The sequence below is a fragment of the Taudactylus pleione genome, unplaced genomic scaffold (assembly GCF_031769625.1).
Source record: "Taudactylus pleione unplaced genomic scaffold, aTauple2 ptg001056l, whole genome shotgun sequence".
In the NCBI taxonomy this organism is placed as follows: Eukaryota; Metazoa; Chordata; class Amphibia; order Anura; family Myobatrachidae; genus Taudactylus; species Taudactylus pleione.
This window is the reverse complement of record NW_028285457.1, coordinates 2471371-2484519: the sequence shown is the minus strand read 5'-3', so window position 1 is coordinate 2484519 and position 13149 is coordinate 2471371. Positions and strand designations below refer to the sequence as shown.

General features: G+C 45.7%; 1 protein-coding gene across 1 annotated transcript in view; it reads left to right on the top strand.

The window, feature by feature from the left end:
* The window catches only part of LOC148453950 (protein sel-1 homolog 3-like), a 304083-nt gene that overhangs the window by 32974 nt on the left and 257960 nt on the right, over nucleotides 1-13149 (top strand). The window contains exon 7 of the mRNA XM_088461460.1: nucleotides 11481-11613. Within this exon, the coding sequence (XP_088317586.1) occupies nucleotides 11481-11613 (133 nt within the window). The remainder of the gene's footprint in view (nucleotides 1-11480; nucleotides 11614-13149) is intronic.

The window sequence follows — 13149 nt, the reverse complement described above, 5'->3', positions numbered from 1 at the left end:
CCCGTCCAGCCCTGCCAGAAAATCACACAGCAGCCCTGCCAGTATCTTTTGCTCCTCTACAGCGGCTGGTAATTACAGTGAAATGCGCCTGTGCTTACATTCTATTTACAAACTACAACAATATCACGGTAATAATTAAATGCATTGTTGTTTTCTATTAAACATTTTTTTACATTTTCCTTAAATTATTCGGTTATTTATTAGCCAGATTTCTACCTCAGGGTCCTTAGGGATCCACAGGGATACCTTGGGGTATAGGGCTTGGCTCCAGCCATGGGCACCACAGAGTTAAAGATGTCCTCCCAGGATGCATTGGGCCCCCTCCTATACCCCGCCCCCAGGCCAAGGCACCTCAGTTTCAGTAGGTGCCCGGCCGGGAGCTGGTCATCGCAGAGGGGGGCTGTGTATAACAGCCCCTGAAGATCTTCAAGAGCGGTAGCATAGGACTGTCCAGCGGACGTCCATGCTACCGCTCTGACACCCCTGCCAGCGCCGACCACCGGTAGCGATCCGGGGAGCTTGGCGGGCTCTTGGGGGTTCCAGCTAGCGGAACCCCCGGGGGCCTTGGATTGTGGCCGGATGTACGGGGGGCTACTTAAGGTAAGCAGCGGGCGTCTGCGGTAGGCGCCCGCTGAATCACAGTCCGGCGTCCCCAGGGCTGGGGGCTCCCTGGGGATGGCAGTATAGTGGAGCCAGGCGAATGCCTGCGCTCTCCACTAGACCACCAGGGATACGGGGCTGGAGCGTTGCGGAACACGGTCCAGCATCCCGGGGGGTTAATGGCTTGCCAGAGGAGGATGCCTTCCCTGTAGCACACAGGAGGCTCCTCCCCATCACTGCTGTCGGCGCCTTACATTAAGGTTTTGGCGGGCTGAGGCAGTGATCCTCCCCAAGCCCGCCTCCCTTTATCCTCCGGCGGCCAATTTAGGTGAATGCTGTGGTGACAGGGTGCGGAGCCTGGGGTGCCCCTTACATACCTCTCCTCCAGTAAAGGTCGGCGTATGTAGCGCTATCACTGCCAGGCTGTTGGTCTGTGTGATAGTGCATTTAGTGCAGGGTTTTCTGCATTGTATGTGACTTTATGCTAGCGCTGTGTGTCTGATCTTTTCTCCTGTCAGCCATTTTAGCTATCCCTATTTCTTCCTCCTGACAGCCCTCTCAGTGCCAGTACTGTCAGGGTAGGAATTTACCTCACAGTTGTAGATTTATTTCTGTGAGAGGAGTGTCACATACCACTATGTCCAGTGAGGACTCTGCTAGAGGAGCACCTCTCCTATTTTCCTGCTCCAGATGTAAAGCAGGTGTGGGGGAGGGGGCGGTACTTCAGGATGGGTTATGTGCTGCATGTTTGGCCATCCCTGGTACCTCTGCTGTACCCAGCACCTCTCAGAAACCACCTTGGGCTTGTTTTGCACAAGCCCTGACTGTTCTTGTAAATAGGCTTGCAGCCCCTCCTACGTTTCCACAATTGGGGTTTGCACAGCAGGCGGTAGTCCCGCCTCCTGTTCTGGGAGTTCCGGGACCGATAGTAATGCAGTGCCCCCTGCAACATGTCCTTAATCAGGCTGACCCAGGTTTGTCTGATTCTGGGGTGCGGGGCTCTCAGCAGGATCATATTAGACCTGCTAAGAGACCTTTATTGTCATATCCATCCGCTCAGGATGATGAGGATGACGGGTCGTCTGATGAGGGCGAAATTCTAGATTTGTCGGACACTGACACTCCTCAAGTAAGGGCAGAGGCTAAGTCTAGTATTTACATTCCAGGCCTCATACGGGCAGTCCGTGCGGCCATGGTAATTGCGGACGACAACTTACCTGCAGCGCCTACTCATGCTTATTTTAAAGAGGTTAAAGGAGCTGCAGCAGTGTTCCCCCTATCTGGTCAGCTAGTTGATCACATGGAGGAGGCCTGGAAATCTCCAGGAAAAAGATTTCAACCTCAAAAGCGTCTGGCTCATACATATCCCTTTGCGGAAGATTACTTCACTAAATGGGAGTCTCCTCCTCAGGTGGATTCTCATGTGACGCGCTTAGTAAAGAGCGCAACTTTGCCTATGCCGTCTATGTCTTCTCTGATGGATACTACAGACCGTAAAGTGGAGGTGTGCCTAAAGTCTATCTATTCCCTTGCTGGAGGAGCATCTAGACCAGCTATGGCTGTCTGCTGGGTGGCCCAGGCTATGGGCGGATGCTTTGGAAGCATCATTTGCTTCTGAGGGTACCAGCGAACAGGTTGTGTTAGTGGGTAACCTTCGGGATTCCGCTACATACATTAACGAAGCAGCTTTGGATTTGAGCCTGCTTACTTCTAGGATTTCTGCGGCGGCTGTGGCCGCTCGACGCTCCTTGTGGTTACGTTCGTGGAGGGCGGACGGTGAATCCAAGAAAGGCTTGGAATGCTTACCCTACAATGGGCAGGTTCTGTTTGGACCAGCTTTGGACAAAATAGTGGACACGTTGGTGGCTGCCAAATCTGCATGTCTACCCTCAGCCCCGACTCCGTCTGAGTCTAAAAATCCGTCCTTTCGGCCCTATCGCCCTCCGGGAAAACCTAGGGTTCAGTCTTTTCCGAGACCTTCAGGTCCCAAAAAGACCACTAAGACCAAGAAGCAAGTTTGGAATACCAGACGTCCAGCTGCTAAGCCAGACGACAAACCCTCAGCCTGACGGGTTGGGCCTCCCCTTGGGGGATCCCAAGGTGGGAGGCCGACTTCTGCAATACGCCCAGTGTTGGTTCAAAACCACCACAGACACTTGGGTAAGGGAGGTGGTATCTCAGGGATATGCCTTCTCCTTCCGCAGAAGGCCTCCTCATCAGTTCTTTGTAACAGCTCGTCCTTCAGATCCAACGAAGGCTCTAGCGATCCAAGAGTCGGTGCGTTCTATGCTTCAGATGAGAGTAATAGAACCTGTTCCGTTATCCCTGAGAGGGACCGGATATTATTCCAACCTTTTTCTGGTTCAAAAACCAAATGGATCATACCGACCTATACTCAACCTCAAGTCCCTGAACAAGTTTTTAAGGGTCCCTCAGTTCCGAATGGAGACTCAGCGTTCTATTGTTTTAGCTATGCGGCCTGGGGATTTTATGGTGTCCCTGGATATTCAGGATGCTTACCTGCATATCCCCATTGCCAGGGTTCATCAGCGTTAGCTCAGATTTACAGTGTCGGACCTCCATTACCAGTTTCAGGCTCTACCGTTTGGCCTTTCCACGGCTCCTCGGGTGTTCACAAAAGTATTGGCGGTCATGGCGGCACACTTGCGGTTGCAGTGAGTTCGCCTGTTATCTTACTTGGACGACCTTCTGTTGTTGGCAGGGTCTCCACAATTCCTTTGCAGCCATCTACAACTGACAATATCTGTATTGCAGGCTCACGGCTGGATAGTGAATTGGAAGAAGTCCTCTCTAATTCCTTCTCAGAGAATGGTCCATCTCGGGGCATTCTTGGACTCAGCAACAGAGGATCTTCTTGACGGAGGAAAAGTTAGTCCTGTTGCAGTCCAAGATACGCAATGTTCTAAGCAGTTGCCGAGTGGCTCTTCTCTCAGCGATGAAGTTACTGGGTTCCATGGTGTCAACGTTCGACATGGTGTATGCCCAGTTCCATTCCAGGCCTCTACAAATGTTGATCCTGTCCAGATGGGACAGAAATCCCTGTCGAATAAAGACGCAGATGATCAGGCTCACTCCGGAAGTGCGCCTGTCTTTGACGTGGTGGTTACAAAAGTCTCATCTCAGCAGGGGACGTCCGTTTTGGATTTCGGATTGGGTCCTTCTAACAACGGATGCCTGCCTTCGGGGCTGGGGCGCTGTGACAGGCCCACACGTCTTCCAGGGCCGGTGGACGTCAGAGGAATCGGGCCTCCCAATCAATATATTGGAAATCGAGCAGTGTTCAGGGCGCTGCAGCATGCAAGACCGTTCCTGCTGGGGAAACCTGTGCAGGTTCAGTCAGACAACGCCACCACGGTGGCTTACCTAAATCATCAGGGAGGAACTCGAAGCCAAGCGGCGCTAAGGGAGGTGTCCCGCATTGTGACAAGGCAATCTTCCGGCCATTTCGGCCGTCTTCATTCCGGGTGTGCTCAACTGGGAGGCGGACTTTCTCAGCCGCCACGATGTACACCCGGGGGAATGGTCTCTTCACCAGGAGGTGTTCCAACTCCTGGTGGACAAGTGGGGTCTTCCCGAAATAGACCTCATGGCCTCCAGACACAACCGCAAGCTGTGGGCGTACGGATCCAGAACAAGAGATGCAGGCGCTCTCCTGGTGGATGCTCTGTCGGCACGGTGGAACTTCCAATTCGCGTACCTTTTTCCTCCATTCTCCCTGCTGCCTTGAGTAATTCGAAAGTTCAGGCAGGAAGGAGGCAAGATCCTGCTGGTGGCCCCTGCGTGGCTCAGAAGGAGTTGGTACTCGGATCTCCAGTGTCTATCCATCGACACTCCTTGGCTGTTACATCAGAGGCCGGACCTATTGTCTCAGGGTCCTTGTCTCTACCCGGACCTGAGTCGGCTATCTTTGATGGCGTGGCTCTTGAGACTTCCCTCTTGAGGTCCAAGGGTTTCTCTAGAGTGGTGGTCAATACCATGTTACATGCTCGTAAGCCGGCTTCAGCTAGAATTTACCACAGGGTGTGGCATACCTATTTTGAGTGGTGTCGCCCTAAAGCGTACGATCCTCACGAGTTTAGAATATCGAGAGTGTTGGCTTTCCTTCAGGCAGGCTTGGATTTAGGTCTACGCCTTGCTTCACTGAAGGTGCCTGTTTCTACCCTGTCGGTTTTGTTTCAACTAAGGATTGCTACGCGGCCTGATATCTGTACCTTTATGCAGGGTGTTGTTCGCATCCAGCCTCCCTATGTCCATCCGGTAGCTCCATGGGATCTGGCTGTGGTCCTGAAGGTGCTACAGGATCCTCAATTTGAACCTCTGGGTTCTGTGGATCTGAAATGGCTTACGGCAAAAACAGTGTTCCTTTTGACGATTGCTTCAGCCAGAAGGGTGTCGGATTTGGGGGCTCTTTCGTGTCATCCCCCTTTTCTAATTTTTCATTCGGATAGGGCAGTACTTCGTACCCGTCCCGAATTCCTTCTTAAAGTGGTGTCTAGTTTCCACATTAACGAGGAAATTGTGTCCCAGCCTTTAATTCATCTGATCTCACAGCTGGTGAGGCTTCTTTGGATGTGGTATGGGCTCTGCGGATTTACGTGGACCGTACCAGTTCTTTGAGAAAAGTGGACTCTTTGTTTGTCCTATATGGATTTCATAAGAGGGGTTGGCCTGCCAATAAACAGACATTGGCACACTGGATCTGCATGGCGATCTCTGAGGCATACATTCATGAGGGACTTCCAGGTTCACCCTCTGTGAAAGCTCATTCTACAAGATCTGTGGGACCTTCAGCTATGTAAGGCGGCCACGTGGTCCTCTGTCCAAACTTTCGTCAAGCATTACGCCTTTGACACATTTGCTTCTCAGGATGCTTCCTTCGGGCAGCGGATTCTCCTCTCGGCACAGGAGCGTCCCCTCCCTTGAAGGATACTGCTTTGGGACATCCACAAGGTATCCCTGTGGATCCCTAAGGACCCTGAGGTAGAAAACAGGAGATATGGTAAGAACTTAGCTTTGTTATCTCCGTTTCTACGAAGATCTTAGGGTCCACAGGGTGCCCGCCCTGACGCCCTGTGCTTCCGTAGGGTGTTGTTCTGGTCACCAGTTTCTGTCTCCCTTTTCTATGAGAATGTGAATCTTGTGTGTTCCAGACTTTCTTCTTCCTTTTTCCCTCTCTCCCGGCCTATGGCTTGATACTAAAACTGAAGTGCCTTGGCCTGGGGGCGGGGTATAGGAGGGGGTCCGGTGCATCCTGGGAGGACATCATTAACTCTGTGGTGCCCATGGCTGGAGCCAAGCCCTATATCCCAAGGTATCCCTGTGGACCCTAAGGACTTCGTAGAAACGGAGATAACAATGGTAAGTTCTTACCATATCTCCTGTTTTTTTTTCTACAATTTTAGTAGCTGTTCAGGAGGTTTCATTTTACTAAAGTAGCTCACAGCTCAATTAGGGTTGGCGACCACTGGTGTAAGTGATTAATCAGAAGTGTTCCTCACTGTGTTTGCAACAAATAGACACACACTAGGATGCTAACGAATAACTACTTGAATAAATATCTATAGTCTCCTCTTAGCTCCAACTTCAATTGTTTCCCAAACAATATATTCAGGGGCCTATTCATCCAATGATAAATGGCCCAGTACCCATGAGAAATGCTAGTTTCCGCATATTTAGGTTACCGGGCCATTCATCATGAGGGTATTCAGCAAACTCCGAAAACTGAAAGTTTTCGGAGTTTGCTGCCGAGAACAAGCGCCATCTTCAGACAGCGCTTGTTCTGGGATCCCGGGGGTGTTCTGGGATCCGGGGATGCGAAGAGGGATCCGAGCGGATCCCTCCGCTGCCTCCTCACTACCTCCCCAGCGGCTGTGCGCATATATGACACAAGGTCAGGCATGCATAAACGGGACGACAGGGAGAAGGTAAGTAACACCGCTAAAGAAATAGCTGCGATACTAACCATGGGAACAGCTGCTTTTCGGAGCAGTTGTCCCCGTACCAGAGCAATGATGAATGATGAATTGCTCCGGTGTCACTCTTCCCCCACTGCGAGTTCAATACTTAATCATCAGGGGGCCATACGGCCTTCGATGATGAATAGGCCCCTTAGACTCATGGAAATTTAACTTCATACCAATGCTACTCATATAATTACTATATATAAATCATATATATATATATTGTTTTATTTTATGCTGATCTTTAATTGTTTTTGGAATTCATACATACTGAGAAAGAAGGGAAAGTGTTCCAAAAAGGGGCACTCACGGACTATTAGTTATGAAAACATGTAGCTATGGAATTCTCATAACTGGTAACCCAATGTAGTGAATCCTAAAAATTTACTTTTATTAGATCTATTAAAATATTAGTGAAATATTAAGTGCCAAAGTGTTAAAGTGCTTCTAATGTGAGACAAAACTAACATGTAAGTATAATTAAAATGTTGTGTCCACTCACAGTCCAATATATGCTCCTAGTAAACAATTCTAATAACTAACAAATCGAGACTCCATCACAATGTGAATACTATGTCCCCAACGCACTATAGGATTAATAGGGTGTCATAGATATTTATTATGATTTATTTAAATATAGATTAATGATCTAAGGGCCTGATTCAGAGCTGAACGCTCTGACCAGAGCGCTCGCTCTGAATCAGGGCCCTCCTCCCTGAAAATGGAGCGTCCTCTTGGACGCTCGCATAGCTGTGGGTGACCACCCACAGCATATGCGAGCATCCATGATGATGGTCGCGATGGTCTTGACCATCGCGACCATCGGGCTTGCGACGGAGACCCTGCGGTAGGGTCTTGCTGCTGCAAGCCCAGGAGTGATTTTGGCTCTATCAGAGCCAAAATCACTCCCACTGACATCACTCAATCAACATCGACAGCACGCCCCCTTTGGTGCGAGACCTGGAGGGACAGCTTGGCTGTCGCAGTCCGGGTCTCGCGCATGCGCACGACGGAGCTCCCTCCGTCGTGCGCACGTGCAGTGGGGGAACATCGACCCGTTTGCGAGCGTCCTTTGCTCGCGAACGGGTCTGAATGACCCCCTAAGGTATAACCACTTCATCGCTATATGTAATTTATGAATCCTTCAATCATATTAATACCAAATCACGTGACATGTTATACAGCATGTACCAATACATGTCACTTCACAGTAAGACTAATCATGCAGAGATAATGGAAATATTGTCAAGTAATAGATAGATGAATCTACTAGGTGTGTCTCATTCATATAAAAATAATGATGATTATGATCATCTCTTTTCTCATCCTCAGGGCATGTGAATTCAATTGATCACAACACTCATAGGTTAAATTCAACACCCCTACAATAATATTTAATCCAGAAATCTGGTAGGGGATCTAATATGCCTTATACAGTATACAAATATGAGGGCTGTATACTAGAATAGATTGAGTATAGATCTATTCACAGGTTGGTATCGTTAATCACCATAATCCATGGTCGACCTAGTTTATACAGACATGAGTTACTCACAGTAGGGATGATCACATAATTCACCAAATACATCATATTGAATTATCTGTTGAGACACATATAAAATTATGATAGCGATACTGTGGAGTACGGACTAATTACACCCAATATTTTTGATGAAGGCTCCTCTATACACAGCATCTCTATATATCAGATAGTATGATGTTGCCACACTGTTGTGTCATCTAGATACATAATTGCTGTCATGAACTATGAGGGGGCATAATTATAATACAGGCTAGTATGAGAACTCTGCCGCTAATTGTATCCGTTGTAAATACAAGCCCCACATTGTCAGCGCCGTATGTTTATTAATTGCTGATAACACTGCCGATCAGCAATGTACTGTGTAGAGAAAGTACTTGGATAGACATACACCAGCACAGACTCCCAAACACACTGTCCCACGTTTGCGGTCCTCCTAGCTGATGTAAAGGCTCTTTGACTATAATAGTCTATAATAGTCTGGTATGAGCTTAACATTCACAAAATCTTATTTCATTTTATTCGTTGGTAACAGTATTGCCCAGTAATATATTGTGTACGGAGGACATTGAGTGGACATGCAACAATTAAAACCACCAGACACGCGGGTCCACGTGTGCGGTGCTCCTAACGTACGTTTCGCTAACCCTTCATCATAGGATCAACCCGACAAGTGGGTTGCACGGGGCTATATTCTCACTGATCACCAATCAGTATGCTTATTCAGGATTGACAGATCTCTCAGCCTATCAGTATTGCCTGTCAGCTTATTTCTGGGTTAAATTGCAATCCTCTTATACTATTACAAGGGGGCTATTGTGATTGCTATAAATGACAGATTTCACCAGTCAGTATGCTTATTTATGATTGATAGAGCTCTAAGCCTATCAATATTGCCTGTCAGCTTATTCCAAGGTGAAATTATGATCCTCTTATTCAATTACAGGGAAGCTATTATAATTACTATAAATGACAGATTTTCCAACCAGACACCTATTATTGTCATTCACCTCCAGGGGTTCTAAATTAGAAAATAAAGTAAATATATATATATATATATATATATATATATCTCTTCAATAGATGGAAGGAATACTAAATAATAACTACCTCTGTTTATTAATGAATCTATATGGATGAGTCTCATCAGGATTGGTTGGATTGTATAAAATACCCAACCATGAAAATGATTAAATTGTGGTAGTAAAATCAATTCCCAATATTGCACCCATAATTATTAATCTAAAAATAAAAATGAATCAAAAAAATAAAAATAATTAGCTTAATGTGACATAATTTCATCATAAATTCCTGTGTAAAGATAATAGATAATGTATTAAAACAAATAAATAATTGGCTACAATATCATATAGGTTGACCATGAGTTACAATGATGACTAATGTAATGACAATCTCATCTAACAATGATTCGTATAAATATTGAAAACCAAAGTGATATATATAAAGTGAACCTAAACAAAAGTGATTCATTCATCAAAATACCATAACAACAAATAAATAAAAATCCATAACTAAAATTCATATGTGTAATAAAAAGGTGTAGAAGTGATAAATATAATTATAAACCTGTGATCATTATAAATAATATATAATAATATAGTATATAGGGGCCAAGTAAGATAATATTATCCTACCTTGACCGATAGTGCATGGTAGTGTATGTGATATCATATGAAAACAGGATGAATAACTAACATTAGTGAGATGTCCTCTCGTGTGATAAAACTGATTAACTTTAATGATTGGCCATATCCCATGTACGTTATCACGTTGTATCATCTCATTGAAGAAAAACCCCATAATTTATATATTCATTTCGTCCTGATGGTTGTAATCCTCCCATTAAAAATGTCCATTGGCTTTCTCTTGTAAGTAATTGTTGGGTGAGGTTTCCACTTCTTATACCCAAGTATACTTTTTCCATTCCAAACGCTGTTAATCCACTGGGATTACCACCATGATAATCATCGAAGTGTTTTGCTACAGAGATCAATGGTTTAAATTTTTCTTTATCGGTTCTAGAATTTCTGAATGAACCTATGTGCTCCAAAATACGTTGTATTTAAGCCATAACTAATTATAACTATATTAATATGATATAGGGGAAGGACATTATTACATAGGTCAGTGCGGACAAGTCTTTAGCTTTGTTTTTGGAATTGTCAGATCCTCATCTTTTCGCCTTTGGGATGATTTGTGTTCTGCTCAACTAAATAAATATGAGCTAAAACCTCAGGGACAAACACCTAACAAATCAGACTAGATAATGTGACCGTGTATACGGATAATTAACAACATTTAATTGTGTTCATAAAATATATTCTGATTGACGCAATCTATTTCCCAGTGAGCTAGAATAAAACAAAGTGATCTCTTACAGCCAGCAGAATATGTACAGCAAAAGTCACTTTTCTTGTCTAATATCATGTAATAATGTAATCATGTAAAAACACAAGATGGACTCATATTTGTTATTTGGGGCATATTTATAAAAATTATTTTTACTAAAATAATGTGAAAAGTGCTGTTTTTACACTTTTTTCATATTATTTTAGTATCACGTAAAAGGGCAATTGGAGTAGTTTTCGTGAAAAACTACCCCAATCCATTCAATTCACATATTTTTAGTAAGAAGATCACATTTCCCACACACGTAATGGAAATGTGATCTGCTGAGATTTACTAAAAATATGTTGTGAAAAAATACCGGGGGAAGCCTTGTGATAATAACGCCACCTGGAGATGGCGCTATCCAGGGTCTCCCCCGGTTCCCCGGCTCCTGATCTGCTCTAACAGGCAGAACAGAGACGGGAGCCAGGCCCCAGTACTCAGCTGTGTGGTCTAAACAGATCACAAGCTGATCACTTAAAAAAAACAATTGTAAAAAAATGAAACAACTTACCTGCATCCAGGGACCGGTGATCGGGCTCCGGTAATGTCCTCTGGGGCTCCAGCCAACTGGTCTCCCGGCTCCTGCACTGTGACCCTGGTCAGCTGCTGTATAAAGCCCAGTGCAGGAGCCCAGAGAGAAGACCTCACCGGAGCACCGATCAAGTAAGTGTGAGCTGGGGGGAAGGGACACAGGGGGGTTTGATCGCAGGAAGAGGTAGGGGCAGTAGTAAGGGAGAGTCAGACGCAGGGGTTAATATTTATAATTAGTAAATATTCAAGGGCGGCATAATACTGCACACGTGCGCTATGTAAATAACTAGAAATACATTTTAGCACTGCAGGAAATAGCAGAGACAAAATAAAACCATTTTCTGCCTCCTTAGACTGATGCCCCTCACTAGATCGGCTGCACAGTAATCTGATACGTTCACTGCATTTCCCCACAGGTTCTCGGATAAGATTCTGCTGTCTGACACCGCGGGGACCTTCCACCTGGGCGGAACCAAGTACGTCAACGGGATGAACGGATTTTACGGCCCCAGCGTTTATTACAGGAACAGAATTGTCCCCATATATAAGGTAAATTCATCCGATAGTCAGAAGAGGGAACAGAAAAGACTGATGGCTCTATGTGCGGCGCCCAGGACTGGCCCCAATTATGCCCCATGACCCAATGATTTCTATCACATGAAACGGCAGAGTCTACACTGTGCTAAATAAACTACCCTACAGGCTGTACATACAATAATGTATGGCGGAAGCAACGCATCATTGCTGGTATTTATATTATTATTATATCACTGAGGCAGCTGGTGACACTGGCACAGAGCGCTCCGAGATAACTCCCCACTTCACCCTCCTGCCCGGCACGCCATATTTGGGCTTTCAGTTCCACTAGTGCTGTAAGCAAAAAATTTTTAGTAAAGATTAAAAAGACATTTAAGGTTTCATAATAAATATTATTGCATTAAAAATAAATATTTACAAAGAATTAAACTCTCATATTCTTTTATTCCGTTATCTCTATCCATTAAATTGGTTTCCCCCTGTGAAGCCTTATCTCCTTACTGTCACTTTGTGTATTGAAGTGAAGCAGTATCCACTATCCAGCTTTTTATCCTTATTTATTCACATTGATGTAGCGCCACATATTCCAGTCATTCACATCAGTCCCTGCCCACTGGAGCTTACACTCTATGGACCTGATTCAGACCGGCTCGCTAGGATGCGGCCGCTCGCACTGACCAATAGTCGCTCGTCTGCACATGCGTATAATTCGCAGTGCGCGTGCGCAAGCCAGTCTTTACGAGGGGAAATCGACTGCTTGTAGTGCACAGCCTGGACGCTACTTTGAGTGACAGATAGCGCCGTTTGTGGGTGGTAAAAGGGGAAGGTGCTTGTGAACGGGGGAGTGTTGCTGTGGACGCAGGCGTGTTTGGCCGTCAAAACGGAGTTTTGTGGGTGTGCATAATTAGCAAAGAAGCGTCAGAGTATACGTCACTTGGTTGTTTATTACACTGAAGAGCTCGCAGTGCTTGCAGGTGTGTAGAGTCTACCACAAGTGCTGCGATCCCTTCCGATGGTCCTCGATGTACCAATGTTTACACACACTTCCTGGAGACGACGTGAGCTAATGGGCGTAAATTTACACAAACTGATCGCTCGCCAAGACATAGTGGGCGTGCTTATTCCTTTTCGAGCGAGCACCTGTCTTGACATCACTTAGCTGAATTTACATACGCAGGGAGCGAGCAGCCGCATCTAGCGAGCGGCTCTGAATCAGATCCTATGTTCCCTACCTCATGGACCACATACACTTTAGGGGTCACTTTTCAAAGAGAATTACCAGTATGTGTTTGGAGTACAGGAGAAAACTTGAGCACCCGAAGGACACCATATAAACACGGGGAGAACATACAAAATCCACACAGATAGGCCCTTAGTAGCAATTGTTTTAAATGAAAGACCTCAGTACTGTGAAGCAGCAATGCTAACTATTGCGCCACTGTGAAGCTGTTGTGACATTAATCATTTTTACTTATAGTGCACATAAGGCGTCTTAATTACTAACGACACTACTCTATGGTGCTTACTAAACTGACTGATTGCCGTGCA